Source organism: Nematolebias whitei, chromosome 10, assembly GCF_014905685.2.
Source record: "Nematolebias whitei isolate Nwh7 chromosome 10, NemWhi1, whole genome shotgun sequence".
Lineage (NCBI taxonomy): Eukaryota > Metazoa > Chordata > Actinopteri > Cyprinodontiformes > Rivulidae > Nematolebias > Nematolebias whitei.
The window spans coordinates 19,594,211-19,608,669 of NC_056507.1; the positions used below are offsets into that span (position 1 = coordinate 19,594,211).

General features: G+C 37.7%; 2 protein-coding genes across 3 annotated transcripts in view; both read left to right on the forward strand.

The window, feature by feature from the left end:
* Positions 1 to 3,269: 3,269 nt before the first annotated feature.
* On the forward strand, positions 3,270 to 12,089 carry panx2 (pannexin 2). The gene is made up of 5 exons (XM_037682749.1): positions 3,270 to 3,498; positions 5,894 to 7,008; positions 7,198 to 7,333; positions 11,360 to 11,545; positions 11,776 to 12,089. Exons 1-5 carry the CDS (start codon positions 3,270 to 3,272, stop codon positions 12,087 to 12,089), a joined length of 1,980 nt encoding a protein of 659 aa, XP_037538677.1.
* A 1,639-nt stretch (positions 12,090 to 13,728) lies between these two features.
* Positions 13,729 to 14,459, forward strand: part of trabd (TraB domain containing) — a 5,874-nt gene continuing 5,143 nt past the window's right edge. The window contains exons 1-2 of one of the 2 annotated variants that reach the window (XM_037682750.1): positions 13,729 to 13,778; positions 14,288 to 14,344. In XM_037682750.1, coding sequence (XP_037538678.1) covers positions 14,321 to 14,344 — 24 coding nt within the window. In that variant the 5' untranslated portion in view covers positions 13,729 to 13,778; positions 14,288 to 14,320. Of the gene's footprint in view, positions 13,779 to 13,813; positions 13,866 to 14,287; positions 14,345 to 14,459 lie in introns of those variants that run through there. The other variant, XM_037682751.1, reaches the window with a different exon arrangement.

Below are 14,459 nucleotides of genomic sequence, written 5' to 3' on the forward strand. Positions count from 1 at the left end.
ATTTATATGAACAGCCATATTTCTTGAGGGAGGTATTACACAATATGATTGCTCTTTTTATATCCTCTCATAATTTATGATACAGTACTTTCTAAAAAGTTTTCAACTTATTTATTTGTCCAAGAAGACTGACTTCATTAAGATCAAGATCACTTTTCAAAGGGTGACCTGGTCAAAAGGTCAGCAGCACGTCAGTAAATAAAAGAATAATCAAAACCATCAATATAAAACATTGTTATACCCACTTAAATGTTTCTATTTTATTTTATTTTAAAGTGTCAGGGCATGGCATAATGATTTTAACACACAATGGTTAAGCAAGAAAACAAGCAACAGTTAAAATACAGATGATATCTTGTAGATGAGCTGGATGTGGGGATGAAGGGGAAGTTGGTCCAAACAGGTTGTAACTTGTGGAGCCAGAGGGAAAAACCTATATTATTAAAAGTATACCATGATATTAAATTCAAGGTTTTAACAAACACTTCCTTTATTTGTTTCCAACCAGCCATGACACTTACCATCTTTTAAAAATAGTTCAAATCAGTCATTTCTTCTTAATTTTTGAAGTTGCTCCAAAGTTTCTTTCTGGGAGTTTGCTTCTTTTTCACTCATTTTTCTGTCCAGTTCTTGGACTTGATCGTGGCAGCATATTGTGCTGTGCATGCTGGATAAATCAGGACATGGGACATGTAGAGAATCATGTTCTGCATATCTTTTTGAACCCAAGGTGCAGACAGACACGGCAAACTCAAAGATAAAATAAAGTACATTTAATTACAGAAACAAAAAGGTTGACGTGGCAGCGAAACTCATGTGGAGGATGTAAACTAGGAGACACGGAGGAAAACAGAGACAATCCAGGGACAGGGACAAACGGAATGAGACGAGCTGGCTACATGAGGGAAGAAACACTGAGGAAGGCAGGACAGATGACACAAGAATATAAACAAGATTCTACAGAACTAACACAAGACAGATACAAACAAAACACAGATCCTCTCATAGAGGACAGGAGAAGTGTCAGGTCTACAGTACAAAACTACACAGCTGAAGAACAGTGTCTAAATTTGTATCTTTATGGACAAAAAAGAAACAGCAAATACCTGAAGCAAGAGATGCAGCTACAAGTTTCTTTGGGAACCACCTAGCTGGTGCTAAATACTTTGTCAGCTCTGTGCATCTTTAGCATTTTGTATAGATTCAGCTGAAGCAATGTAAACAAATGAACGTCCTGATTTGTATGATCAATAATCCAGGCAGAAAAATCTAACAAGGTTAAGTCTGGTCATCTGGACGGGCTCTAACCCGTCCAGATGACCAGACTTAACCTTGGTAAACCAATTGTTTGTGTCAGGAGGCTGGAAACAAAATGCCTAAAATTACATTTAAATTAAGTTGACTTTTTGTGTGTGGACACAATACTGCCTCATCTCTTCAGTCCAGGAGATGAATGCCTCAGAGATCAGGACAAAAATGAGTAGAAAAAGCAGCGAGTATCCAGAGACAAACTGAAAAACTGTCAAAAAGCCAGAAATAAAATATCTCAAGCCCACTTGAAGAAACTATGGCTGGAAATATATTTCATTTTATTGTCATTTCATTTCTGTCTTCATCATTTATACATTTACATTAAAATCAGACAGTGTGATGCAACTCTTCAACTCATTTAGAGACAAACAAAGAAGAAACTAAAATTATTGGATATTAGAAACCTGAAATTCATCCAGAGTGTTGCAACATGTTCCTCAAGAAAAGTCAAAGAAATAATAAGTTTATTAAACATTAACAACAACGTCCATGCTCAATAATCCAGGTATAAAACCCAACATTTTTCAGTCAGGTCATCTGGACGGTTTCTTTTTTTGTGCTGAAACGTTTCACCTTCAATCCGGAAGGCTTCATCAGTCAAGGAAATACACAACAAAACTGATTCTTCCCCCAACAGCTTACTCCAAAGAGGAACAAACCAGTTCTGCTTGTGATTAGATGGTCTCTTTGGTACGCCCCCTCCTCCATTGCCGGCCCTCTTCCTTGTTACAGTCTTGTCAAACTGGTTGAAAACAACAAAAGTCCATGCTCAATAATCCAGGTATACAATCCAACATTTTTCAGTCAGGTAAATCTGGATGGTTTCTTTTTTGTTGAGACGTTTCATCCTTCATCCAAAGGACTTCATCAATATGAGGAGCCTCAAACAAATTCAGAACTTGATGAAGTCCTTTGGATGAAGGACAAAACATCTCAACAAAAAAAGAAACCGTCCCGATGACCTGTCTGAACTTTGTTGTTACGCTTCAAAAGAACAAGTTTATACACAGATTGGGGGTTGTGGAGGATGGGATAACATTACATGTTGGTAGAAAACAAAGTATATTTTACATTCAAATAATATGTGAAATTCATCCTCAACACAGTTATGATCACACAAATTACAAATTCAGTCTTTTCTCTCCAATCTCTAACAAACCTGATCCTAAAGTTTTCGATGGACAGTCATTTTAAGCCAATTAATTTCATTATATTTCTGCTCCAGACCGATCTAAAAAAAATCAACATTCATCTTTTTTAATACAAATGAAACAAGATGACATAAACGTCTGCTACTTTCTACTTTTTTTTTTTTACCATTTTCTTTTAATGAAAATACACAAGTACAAAGTACAAGCTGTTATTTTTACCTTAAGAAATAGACTTGATACATTTTAAATGCGTACTTTTGAAGAACGACATAACATAACATTAAAAATGAATGAAAGAAAACTCTAAACTTTTATTCAGGACTGTATGTTACTAGAAAAAGCACATAGTTGACGTCTCTGTGATGTACATTTGTAAGTTTTCTGCTCCTAACTTGTCATTTATCTTTTATGAAAGGATATCTTCTCCCCACCGACGCTCATAACGACTCTTCATCCTACAATCACTCTCTCTGGGTCGAACAAGAACACCTCCAGAACTCAGCTCATCCCTCAACCTGCCACACACAGAGCTTTTGGACTGAGGCCAGTCTCAGAGATGCACACAGGCCAGTCTCCAAGAGCCGAGTGTTTCTAAATATTATGCCTGCTCTCCTATAAGAGTTGAGCTGCAGGAGAAGATCTCAGAGCTGCTTTCTCCCACATGTTGAGCGCGGCTGGTTCTGGCCACACGTTCCTGCTTGTATGTCTGCTTCACGTTGTTCTGACGAGAACCTAACCACAGCAGGGAGCGTCCGGTGTCGCCTCTGTCCCAGAGTGGTGTTGTAGAGAGCACTCTTTCTGTTCCGCATGCAGAACATCCTCGACCAAAACTTAGACATGGCCACGGCGCTGCTCGCAGGCGAGAAGTTGAAGGAGCTCATCCTGCCGGGCTCCTCTCAGGACGAGAAGGGCGGGGCACTAGCTGGCCTGATGGTGCAGCTCAAACTGGAACTGCCCTTTGACCGCGTGGTTACTATAGGAACAGTCATCATCCCCATCCTGCTGGTCACACTCGTCTTTACAAGGAACTTTGCAGGTGCGGAGCTCTGTCGTTCATTCACAAAACAACACAACAGCTGTTTGATCTGGAGACAGCTTCAAATGAAAAAGTGTCAGATTTGATATTTACACTTGCCATTTATCTCTTTTGCAGCAGAAAAATAGTAACAGTCATTTTACAATACAATGACTGTTTTTTTTCAATATGACTGTTAAAACAGTGAAGAGGATGCATGAGAAGCATTGAATGGAATGAGCAGAAAATTAAGGAAACATTGAGGTTGGATGGTCTGATGGGTTTAAAGTTAATGTAAAGTTATGATGGAATGAATGGGAGAACAGTCAGATTGTTGGGTTGTCTAAAATTTTTGCTGCAGGGTGTAATCAGGTGCAATTCAGCATTTCACATAAGCAGTAAAACAATGAGAGTTTTCAGAAAGTTAACTATATGTACATACAGAAAAAAACAATGTGTTCTGCCTAAAGTGATTAGAATATTATTTGTATGTGAAAGGAAAAATGGTAATTTACGAGGTTCCTTTACAAATGGAGTTTTCAGTCTCAATTAAGAAGCTGTTTAATTTTTGATCATGTAGATATCACAGCTCTAAACTCAAATATCACAAAGCTCCAAGTTAAAATGTACAACAAAGTGCAGCGATGAAGTCTGACAGGAAAGAGTGTGCTTACTTCCTCTATTTCCTACAGATGGTTATCATTTCAGAATGAATGACTTTAGTTAGAAACACACAACTATGCAGAACAAATTAATGAGTCTAAAGGATGCAATGCTCAGTATGAAGCAGAGATGAAATAAATGCATCATATTTTAAAATTAAAGGCGTTGCATTTCCTGAAGGAATGCATGATTGTTTGCCTTTCATGCAAGCATTTTAGACTAAGATCTTACACTGCCTGGCCCCCCAAAAAGTTGCCACTAAGAAAAATAAAGTTCACGCTAATATTTTGTTGTACCACCTTTAGCTTTGATTACAGCATGCATTCATTGTGACATTGTTTCAATAAGCTTCTGCAATGTCACAAGATCTATTTCCATCCAGTGTTGCATTAATTTTTCACCAAGATCTTGCATTGATGACTAGACACTAGGCATGATGGGTGCATCACTTCACCTGCCTCTCTTCTTACCCTGATGCGCCCATCACTCTGGAACAGGGTAAATCTGGACTCATCAAACCACATGACCTTCTTCCATTGCTCCAGAGTCCAATCTTCATGCTCCCTAGCAAACTGAAGCCTTTTTTCCCAGTTAGCCTCACTGATTAGTGGTTTTCTTAAGGCTACACAGCTGTTCGGTCCCAATTCCTTGAGTTCCCTTCACATTGTGCGTGTGGACATGCTCTTACTGTCACTATTAAACATAGCCCTGAGTGCTACTGTTGTTTTTCTTCGATATGATTTCGTTTAAGTGATCGCGGATCACGATCATTCAGGATTTTTTTCTGGCCACATTTCTTCCTCGAAGACGATGGGTCTCCACTATCCTTCCAGTTTTTAATGATGTGTTAGTCTGTTTGAGAAGGATCAAATCATTGGCATCAAGCAGAGAAAACATCTAAGGGGATTGCATACACTACTAAAACTGTGCTAAGAACTGTCCGACAGCTTTTCCGCTACCACATAATGTTTCTTTCGACATGGTTGTTTAAGAAATGAGAAGCAACTCATTGAACCAGTTGGCGTTAAATAACTCGTTGCAAGCTGAAAGATAATTGCCCATGCAGTAATTATCCAATAGGAGACTCATACCTATTTAACTTTGCTTAGTTAAATCCAGGTGGTGACTTTTTCTGCTTTTTTGGGCCAGGCAGTGTGTTTTGAAATATGATGGCAGTGTAACTCGTATGGTCAAACCTTGAAAATTACAATCTTGTGCAATAAAAAAGGTTTGTAGGCTCAATCATCCAGGTAGATTTAAATCATGTCATCTGGACCAGTTTCTTTAAGGGAGAACCGTTTCATCTTCCATCTGGAAGACTTCATCAGTCTGTGGCCTGCCAACCAGATCTTTCCCATAGGTAGCCTTGTGTTTCAAGCCATCCTCCTGTTGGAATCTCAGAAGCAGGCTTTTAACATATGCAAAAGGACCCATCTGTCCAAAACAATCAGTCATCACGTATAACAATCAAATGTTTTAGGCCAGATGGCCAACTTGCTACTCACAGAAAGAATCTGGTCCAGATGACATGATTTAACCTTTTTTGTTAATCTTGTGCAATGTTGCTAGCCCAGAGTGTTCATTATGAATGACTCTTAGATACACCCACATCAAATGTTAGCACAATCTTAATAAAGTAGACTGAGCCATTCTTTGTATTTTTTTTAATAATAACTTGAATTAACATTTTCTGAAATGATCATTTTGTCTGGCTGCTGCTTTTCTATTTTTTTTTCTTCTGTGCTTTCCTCAGAGGAATCTATCTACTGCTACACACCGCACAACTTCACCCGAGACCAGGCACTGTATGCGAGAGGCTACTGCTGGACGGAGCTTCGTGATGCTATTCCTGGCGTGGAGCCTCACCTTTGGCCTTCTCTCTTTGAGCACAAGTTCCTGCCCTACGCCCTGTTGGCGTTCGCTGGGATCATGTACATCCCTGCTTTGGGCTGGGAGTTCCTCGCCTCCACACGGCTCACTTCAGAGCTCAATTTCCTGCTTCAAGAGATTGATAACTGCTATCATCGAGCTGCTGAGGGCCGGGCCCCAAAGATTGAGAAGCAGATCCAGTCTAAGGGGCCTGGCATAACTGAGCGGGAGAGGAGGGAGATCATAGAAAACGCAGAGAAAGAGAAGAGCCCTGAACAGAATCTGTTTGAGAAATACCTAGAAAGACGAGGCCAAAGTAACTTTTTGGCGAAGATTTATCTGGCACGGCACATGGCTATCATCTGCCTCAGTTCTATTCCCATTTCTTACCTTAGCGCCTACTATGCCCGCCAGAGACAGAATGAGTTCACATGTGCATTGGGTGAGCCCCCAGACATTAGCAGCTACCTGGAGCTGAAACTCAGGGTCAACTGTAAGCTTCCTGCTGTGCAGCTGCAGCGCATCATGGCAGCAGTGGACATAGCTCTGCTCTGCACCATGAACTTCATCATCCTACTCAATATGCTGCATTTGTTTGTGGTGCGCAAGTCTAACTTTGTGTTTGACAAACTGAATAAAGTTGGGATCAAAACGCGCCGACGCTGGCAGAAGTCCCCGTTCTGTGACATCAACATCCTGGCCATGTTCTGTAATGAGAACCGGGATCACATCAAATCTCTGAACCGACTGGACTTTATCACTAATGAGAGTGACCTCATGTATGACAACGTGGTCAGGCAGTTGCTGGCTGCCCTTGCACAGTCCAACCACGATGCTACGCCCACCGTGAGAGAGTCTGGCATACAAACAATTGATCCCAACATGGATCCTTCTGATCTCACGTTGAGAGAGGTGGGTGGGGAGCCACTGGTCATCAAACGTCCCCGCAAAAAGATTAAATGGATACCATCGTCAAACCCCCTGCCTCAGCCATTCAAGGTATGGCAGAATGATTTCACCATATTCTATTTTAACCTAGGATTCATTGAACAGTGATTAGTCCTCAAAGCTATTTTTTAATACCCCAGCTGCTTGTTTGCTTTTGGTGTAATTTAGGATTTTCTAAATGCTGCTTTCACCGTTGCTTATATTCAGTCAAACTATCTTTTTGCTCTTTTTGTTGTGAAGGAACCACACACCCTGACACGCCTGGAAAACAACACCAAGCCTGAAAAACCCAAACCACTCAGACGCAAAACAGTGGCAGACAGCCTCATAGCACCACTTTTGGACAGTAAAAGCACACAATATCCTTGTACTAAAGGTATGCAAAACTTGCAGTGTTTGGCATTTTAATTAGAAACATGTTTATAAAATTACTATGCGTCATTTGAATAGGTACTATTAAAAAATCTTAATTATACAAAGCTTGTGTTTTTATAAATGTTTATATCAATGTTTACTAAAATACATTTTTATAACATAATGAGCAATAACTATAAACTGCATTTCCTGTGAAAATGAAGTGTGAATGCTTATTGCAGAAGAACTTGCTGTAAACAGCTGAAATTAGCAAATTAAAAAAAAAAATCTGAAATGTAGCTGAAATGGAAGAATAAGCCTAAGCTAGCAAAAGAAAGCAGAAATAACAAATATTTGCCGAATTAATTTTAAATAGGCAGAAATTAGCACACAATGAGGAAATTAGTTTGAAAAGCTGAAATTAGCGACAACAAAAAAACAGCTGAAAAGATTAAAAAAAACTTCAACTACCAGAAAGAAGCAGAAAGAACTGAAATGAGCTAACAAAAATGTGGAATTAGAGAAAAAAGCTAAAATTATTATTAAAAGAGACGAATAATAGTTGAAAGAGCAAACAAAGCTGAAACTAACAGAAAAAGGCTGAAAGGAGCATAACAAGCTGAAATTAGCACAAAGAAGTTAATTAGGCTGAAAGTAGCAGAAATTAACATGAAAAACGTGAACTTATCTGAAAACAGCTGAAATTTGCTTAAAAATGTTATAAAGTAGCTGAAAAGTTAGAACAAGCTTAAATTCGCAAAAGAAAGCAGAAAGAACATATTTGCCCAATTAGGCTTAAAGAAGCAGAAATGAGCAAAAAGGGGATATTATCTGATAAAAGCTGAAATTAGCACAAAAAACCTGCTGAAAAGTAACTAAAAAAAGCAGAAAGAAAACTTTAATTACCAGAATGAAGTAAAGCGATCACATTTTTGCTAAATTAGGCTGAAAAAGTTGCAATGAGTGCAAAACTGCGGAGTTAGCAAAAAAGGGCTAAAATTAGCATAAAAACAGCAATAGTAGCTGAAATAGCAGAAAATGCTGAAACTTGCATAAACAAGCTGAAAGGAGCATAAGCTAAAATTAGCAGAATAAAGTAGAAGAACGACACACAAAAAAATGTTTTAGTTAGCATAAATAATCTAAAAGGCTCACAAAACAGCTCAAAAACAGCTGAAATTGGTATGGTATGGTATGGTATGAAGTTTATTCATTTTAAAAAAAGTACAAAACAATTCCATAACAATATATAAAAAGATACAAAAAAAATTTAAAATGAAAGGCAGCAGAAAGAAGAAAAAATCTTATTATATCTGCCCCTTTTTTCAAACAATTATTTCAGACATATTAATTTTCAAGTAACAGAACAAAATGAATAACTTTCTAATTTTTCTAATTCTAATAAAAAACACACACTAAGCTACTTCATATATACTTTTTTAACAATCTAGATTTGATCTTTTTCTTAAATGTGCACATTGACTTGACATTTTTTACATCACTCTCTAGACCATTCCACAATCCAACTCCTTGGATTGAGGTAGACCTTCCCTTCAGACTAGTTCTGAATTTTGGTTTGACAAATATCTCTATCCCCTTAAGATTGTAACAACTTTGTCTTTTAACAAAATTTCTTTGGATATTTAATGGTAATGTGTTATTTTGAGCCCTATACATAACTGATAAAATACTATAATCTACCAAATCATGGAACTTCAATAACTTCAGTTGATAAAATAATGTGCTTGATGGGTGACAGTAATGCTTTCTGGTGATAATTCTTACAGCTCTTTTCTGTAAAATAAAAATAGGTTTTGTAAATGTTTTACACGCTTTCCCCCAAACATCAATGCAATAGATTAAATGTGGGGAGTGGTGGCGCAGAGGTTAGAGAGGTGGGCTTGTGATCCGAAGATCGCCGGTTCACGCCCCGGCCCCGACAACATCAAAAAATTGTGGGTGGGGTAGGTGAAACACCCACACTTGCCCCCACCCTAATTCGCCCCACTCTGGGCCCATGAGCAAGGCCCTTAACCCCACCATGTGCTCCCTAAACAGGTCTCTCTTGAAAATGAGTTCTCGTGGCTCAATGAGACTAACCTGGATAAATAAAGGCTAAATGAAAAAAAAATGTGGAACAATGATTGTGTTATACAACATGTACAGAGCTTTATCATTTAATAATTCCCTGACTTTGTATAGTACTGCAATAGATTTAGATATTTTTGTTCTTACAGAATTTATGTGATTTTTCCATGTTAGCTGTTCATCAATGATTACACCCAAAAATTTCATCTCATTAACTCTACAAATCTCAACACCCTCAATTTTAAATGGATCGTCAACAGTTTTCTTTTTGTTACTAAATATCATGTATTTAGTTTTATCTAAATTTAATGATAATTTATTAATTTTAAACCAAGTTTGTATTTTATCAAATTCTGTCTTCATCAGTTCCAACATCCGTTTTACATCTTTACCCAAACAAAAAAATGTGGTGTCATCTGCAAAAAGGACACATTTGAGGAGTCCTGATACATTCACTAAGTCATTCACATATAAAATAAATAACTTTGGTCCAAGTACAGAGCCTTGAGGAACTCCACAAGTGATATTGCACAAGTCAGATCTTACACCATTTATTTGTACAAACTGTTTCCTATCTTTTAAATAGCTAGGTACCCAGTGTAATGCTGGTCCTCTTATACCATATTTATTTAATTTTTCAAGGAGAATAGTGTGGTCAATAGTATCGAATCGAACAGAAAAATGTTTAAATTTGCACAAGAAGGCTGAAAAAAGCGGAACCAGAACAGAATGTGAAAGGAGCAGTAAAAGTTGTAAACAGATCTAAAGATCTGAAGGATGTAAAATGAGCTCAATTAATTTTTTATGAGAATAAATGGGGCAGAAAAGGCTAAATATTTCAAAAAGCTAAAGTTGCACCAATACCAAAAGTCATAGCACCCTTCTGCAAGTGGAAGATTTTGATATATGATTTGTTTAAATTGTACAAAAAATTATGGAAAGAGAAAGATGCTGAAAAATGTACGGAAAAAAAAGATCACAATTGTGTGAATGCTTCATAAGCATACACACAATATTAATATTAAGGTGTGTCTGTTTTATCTTATAAACCAGAGAAAAGATTTTAATGAAACTTGCAGAAAGTAATGACTGGATTTACATGTACACCTGATTAGTTATTGGAGTCAAACCAATTCAAATAGGCTGTCACATGTAGTTTAGTTAATTTTACATGTATTGCACCAACGATTTGTTTGGTAGTAGCTGGGACTTAACGCAAATATGTATTCAAAGAACTAACAATTTGCACAAGAACTATAATAAAAATTTTGCTATATATTTGCTATATATTGCTTAAATATTTGGACTCAACCCTAGCTCATTTAGGAAAATAGCTTGTAAACCACTAGATGAATTTTAGTGAAACTTTCAGGATATAATAAATAAATGCACAAATATGACTAAATAACTTTTGGTGTTAACCTATTACATGCTGGCCACAACTATTCAAACTTAGATAACACAAAAAATGACCATTACTCAGTCAATGTCACAGATATTGAGCTTAAATTTAACATGATATTGAGTCATCTTCGGCACATACTCCAAAACATCTTGGTGTTGCACAAGGTTATGCAAATGTTATTTTCAAGGTTTGACAAAAGCAACCACAACTTCACCATTTCTTAGCATACAATGACATTAGTCTAAAACTGACATGAAAGGCAGCATTCCTTTAAGAAATGACAGACCTTCAATTTGATAAGAATTGCTTGCAGATGCAACAGGAGGTCAGATTCTGCTGGATAAATTCTGATTAACTCCTTAGGCTCCACCTACCAACGCAAACCAGCAAGGAAATTTAGAGACTTGCTAATGGTGTAATTTTCTGGAATAGAATCTAACATTTTTCCAAATTTACAATGAAAAGGTAATCATAGCAGACTGTTTTTAGTACCCTTTGCACAGATGATCAACCTTCTTGCAACTTTGTAAGATGATTTTTTTTTTTAATTTACAGACTTGGGTACAATGGAGAAAAAGCACACACGGAATTTCTCCCTGGACGTTCACCCGTACATGTTGACGAATCGTAAGCCCAAAGTGGAGGCTGCAATCACAGAACCCATACCGTCAGAGCACAACATGGACACGGTTTACCTTGAAGGCACACACACTATAGTTCATGTATCTTGTCCAATTACAGGTAAGGTTGCCCTTAACTCAGTTACATAATTGTGTTCAAGCACACATTACTGGCCAGTATTTTTATCCCACCTGCTGCACTTGGGCCAAGTTACTCACAAAGCCTCAGTTTTAAAACTGAGGCCTCCGTGGGTCATTTTGACCCGATGACAGCAGATGGGTTAATATAATTTATTTCAGCTTTTATATTCTGACTCTTTCTTTATCACTATTTTATTCATGTGTTTTCAGAGACAAAGATTTGCTCTCCAGAATCAACCAACGCTGCCTTCTCTACACTGCCCACTACCACATATGTGAACGGAGTGAGCCCAAATCCTCCCTCTAGCGAGGATCCACTCAGTCCCAAGTCCTCTCCTCATCAAATGGAGCCCCTCACCCAAACAGAAATTCCCGAGTCTCAGCCATCACTCCTGGCCAAAGCCCACCCACACCAGCTGCTGAGCATTCATCATACTCTTTTTGAAGAAGAGGAGGATGCAGACAACAGGACACCCAGGCTGACGGAGAGACCTGGGGAACTCATTGCAGCTGGAGAATGTTAAAGAAGACTCAGATGGTCCTTTCTAACCCTGAACGCTACAATCATGACCGCAATGTCAATCAACCCCCACTAAACAGCCTCCACTTCCCTTATAGTAACTTGACACCTTTTATTATGGATCAGGCTGACTGTCGAGCAGAAGAGCAACAGCAAGAAAATGGAATGAACAATGATTGGTTGCAAAAAAAAAAATCATAACTGAAAACATAAGGCGTGTAGTTGCAAGTGTTGACCATTGTATTTCTGTAGGAAATGATGTCTCATTCATGTCTCAGGATGGTTGTGTTTAGCTTGTGTTTAGCTGATCATGCACCAATGAAACCAGCAGTGATTTAGTTCAACAGGGTGCTACAGTGCAGGGTCAAACAGATATACAGGAAAGACAGGGGGAAGAAAATGAATGAGTATCAAAAGTAGCACACACCTTATAAATGCATAATGACAAGGAGGACTGCATTCAGACAAAATGTATTTTAAACACACAATAACGCTTTGACCCTTTATCCCAAGTAGAACGGTAGCTCATGCAATACAGTTGTTGAGATCTGCACAGTTATTATGCAAAAGATCACAATATATTTGTGGCAATAATATATGCGCTTTGAACATCATTCTTCACTAAATGCTCTCTGTACACACTGTATGTGGGATGTTTAAAATATACAGTTTTGTGGCTGTTCATTATCATACCACTATTGCTATACTGACTATATGTGCACATCATTTTTGAAGTAGCACCTTTAAGACAAGAAAGAGGTTAGCAGCACCTCGTTATAATGGATGATGGTGAACTTTCTGATAAATAACTTGAGATACTGTTGACTTTGCTTTGGAGAGGCAAAACAATGAGCAGCTGTTGAACTGTTCCTTTTTCAAGAAGTCATAACAGGATGACTAAGCTTTTTGATTATCTGTTGTTCTGACACACGATCTACAGTTCTTTCTGTACACAAAAATCACACATCATCAGTAGAATTTTTAAGTCTGATGTTTGTAGAAAGACCATCACCGTACTTAAAATATCTCCCCTTTTTTACAGAAAACTGTGAATAAGAGAACTGGTACTCGAACCAGTCTCTTCATGCATTTCTGCATACACGATTACAGGAACTTCAATAAAGGAAGTATTTACTGACACATCAACATGACATTTAAAAAATATATATATTAACAGTATGGTTAGGGGCCATTCTGCATAATAGATGCGTTTAAACATATTCGTCATTTTCTTCGGGGCATTAAACATACAGTACACAGTGTCAAAGCAGCACTCTTTTCACTTTGTTTTGCAAATAATCCAATTTTTAAGGCTGCCTCAAAATCCCCTTGTTATACTTCTCAAGCACACTGAATGCATCCTCAAGCACTTTAAGACTAGTAGCACTAGTGAGTGTGTGAGCACGTTGTAACAGGTCTGCCTAAAACTAATTTTCTGTGTTGATTTTCATGTTAAGGCTGTTTTCAGAGTAAACCTCTGATAGTCTGAACGCTAGTGAACACACTGAATACAGACTTTGATTGTAACATGTGAACTGCTGTAGTACAAATAAATTAAACACATTTCTCTATAAAAGTAAATGTGCAGAGTCCTGGTAGTGAATGACTACATGTACCAGAATGCACCGCGGCAGCCAGTTGTAGCGCTTGCTTTACTGCACTGGCGAAAAGGTGTAAGAGACGCGCTGGCTTTGTAAGTAAAACGCATTTATGTTTGGACAGTGGACAGTTATCATTTCTGTTACTTGGCTTTGCGTTTTAAAGAACAGCCGAATTTAAGGTAAACAATATTGTATTTCAGTATTTATAATTTTACTTTTTTTGGTAGGTCGGACTGGCTAGCTACCATTAGCTTGGATTAGCCGTCGAGTAGTACTACTCGATGTCAGTTGTACAGCTGGTAGTAATATTTAACTAGTTTCCAGACTTTTTCCTGAGTAATTTAATTTTTCATCAGCTGGCAGCTTTTTAACAATCCACAGTAATGCAATGCCGTCGTAGGAGATAATGTTATCGGTTAGACTTATTATTATAAACCAGTAATAGTTGCTGCGTTTCCACTAAGCTTTCCGTAGCCAAGCCGGGTTGTTGCTAATGCACATTGCGACGTTAGCACAGTTGTCAAATAATGTCTGATTGTCAGTGAACGCCTCATTGTTCGTGTCTGGACCTGGTGTGAATCAATATTTACTATTCTCTCAGTCCCTCACAGTTTTTAGCTTTGCAAACATCAACATGGACCAAGACAACAATATAGAGGTGAGAAATATTTTTGAGATAAATATATGTATTTTGTAAATATTGAGAATTTGTAAGAATTTTTTTTTTTACTTCACACACACACACATACATATACATATACATATATATATAT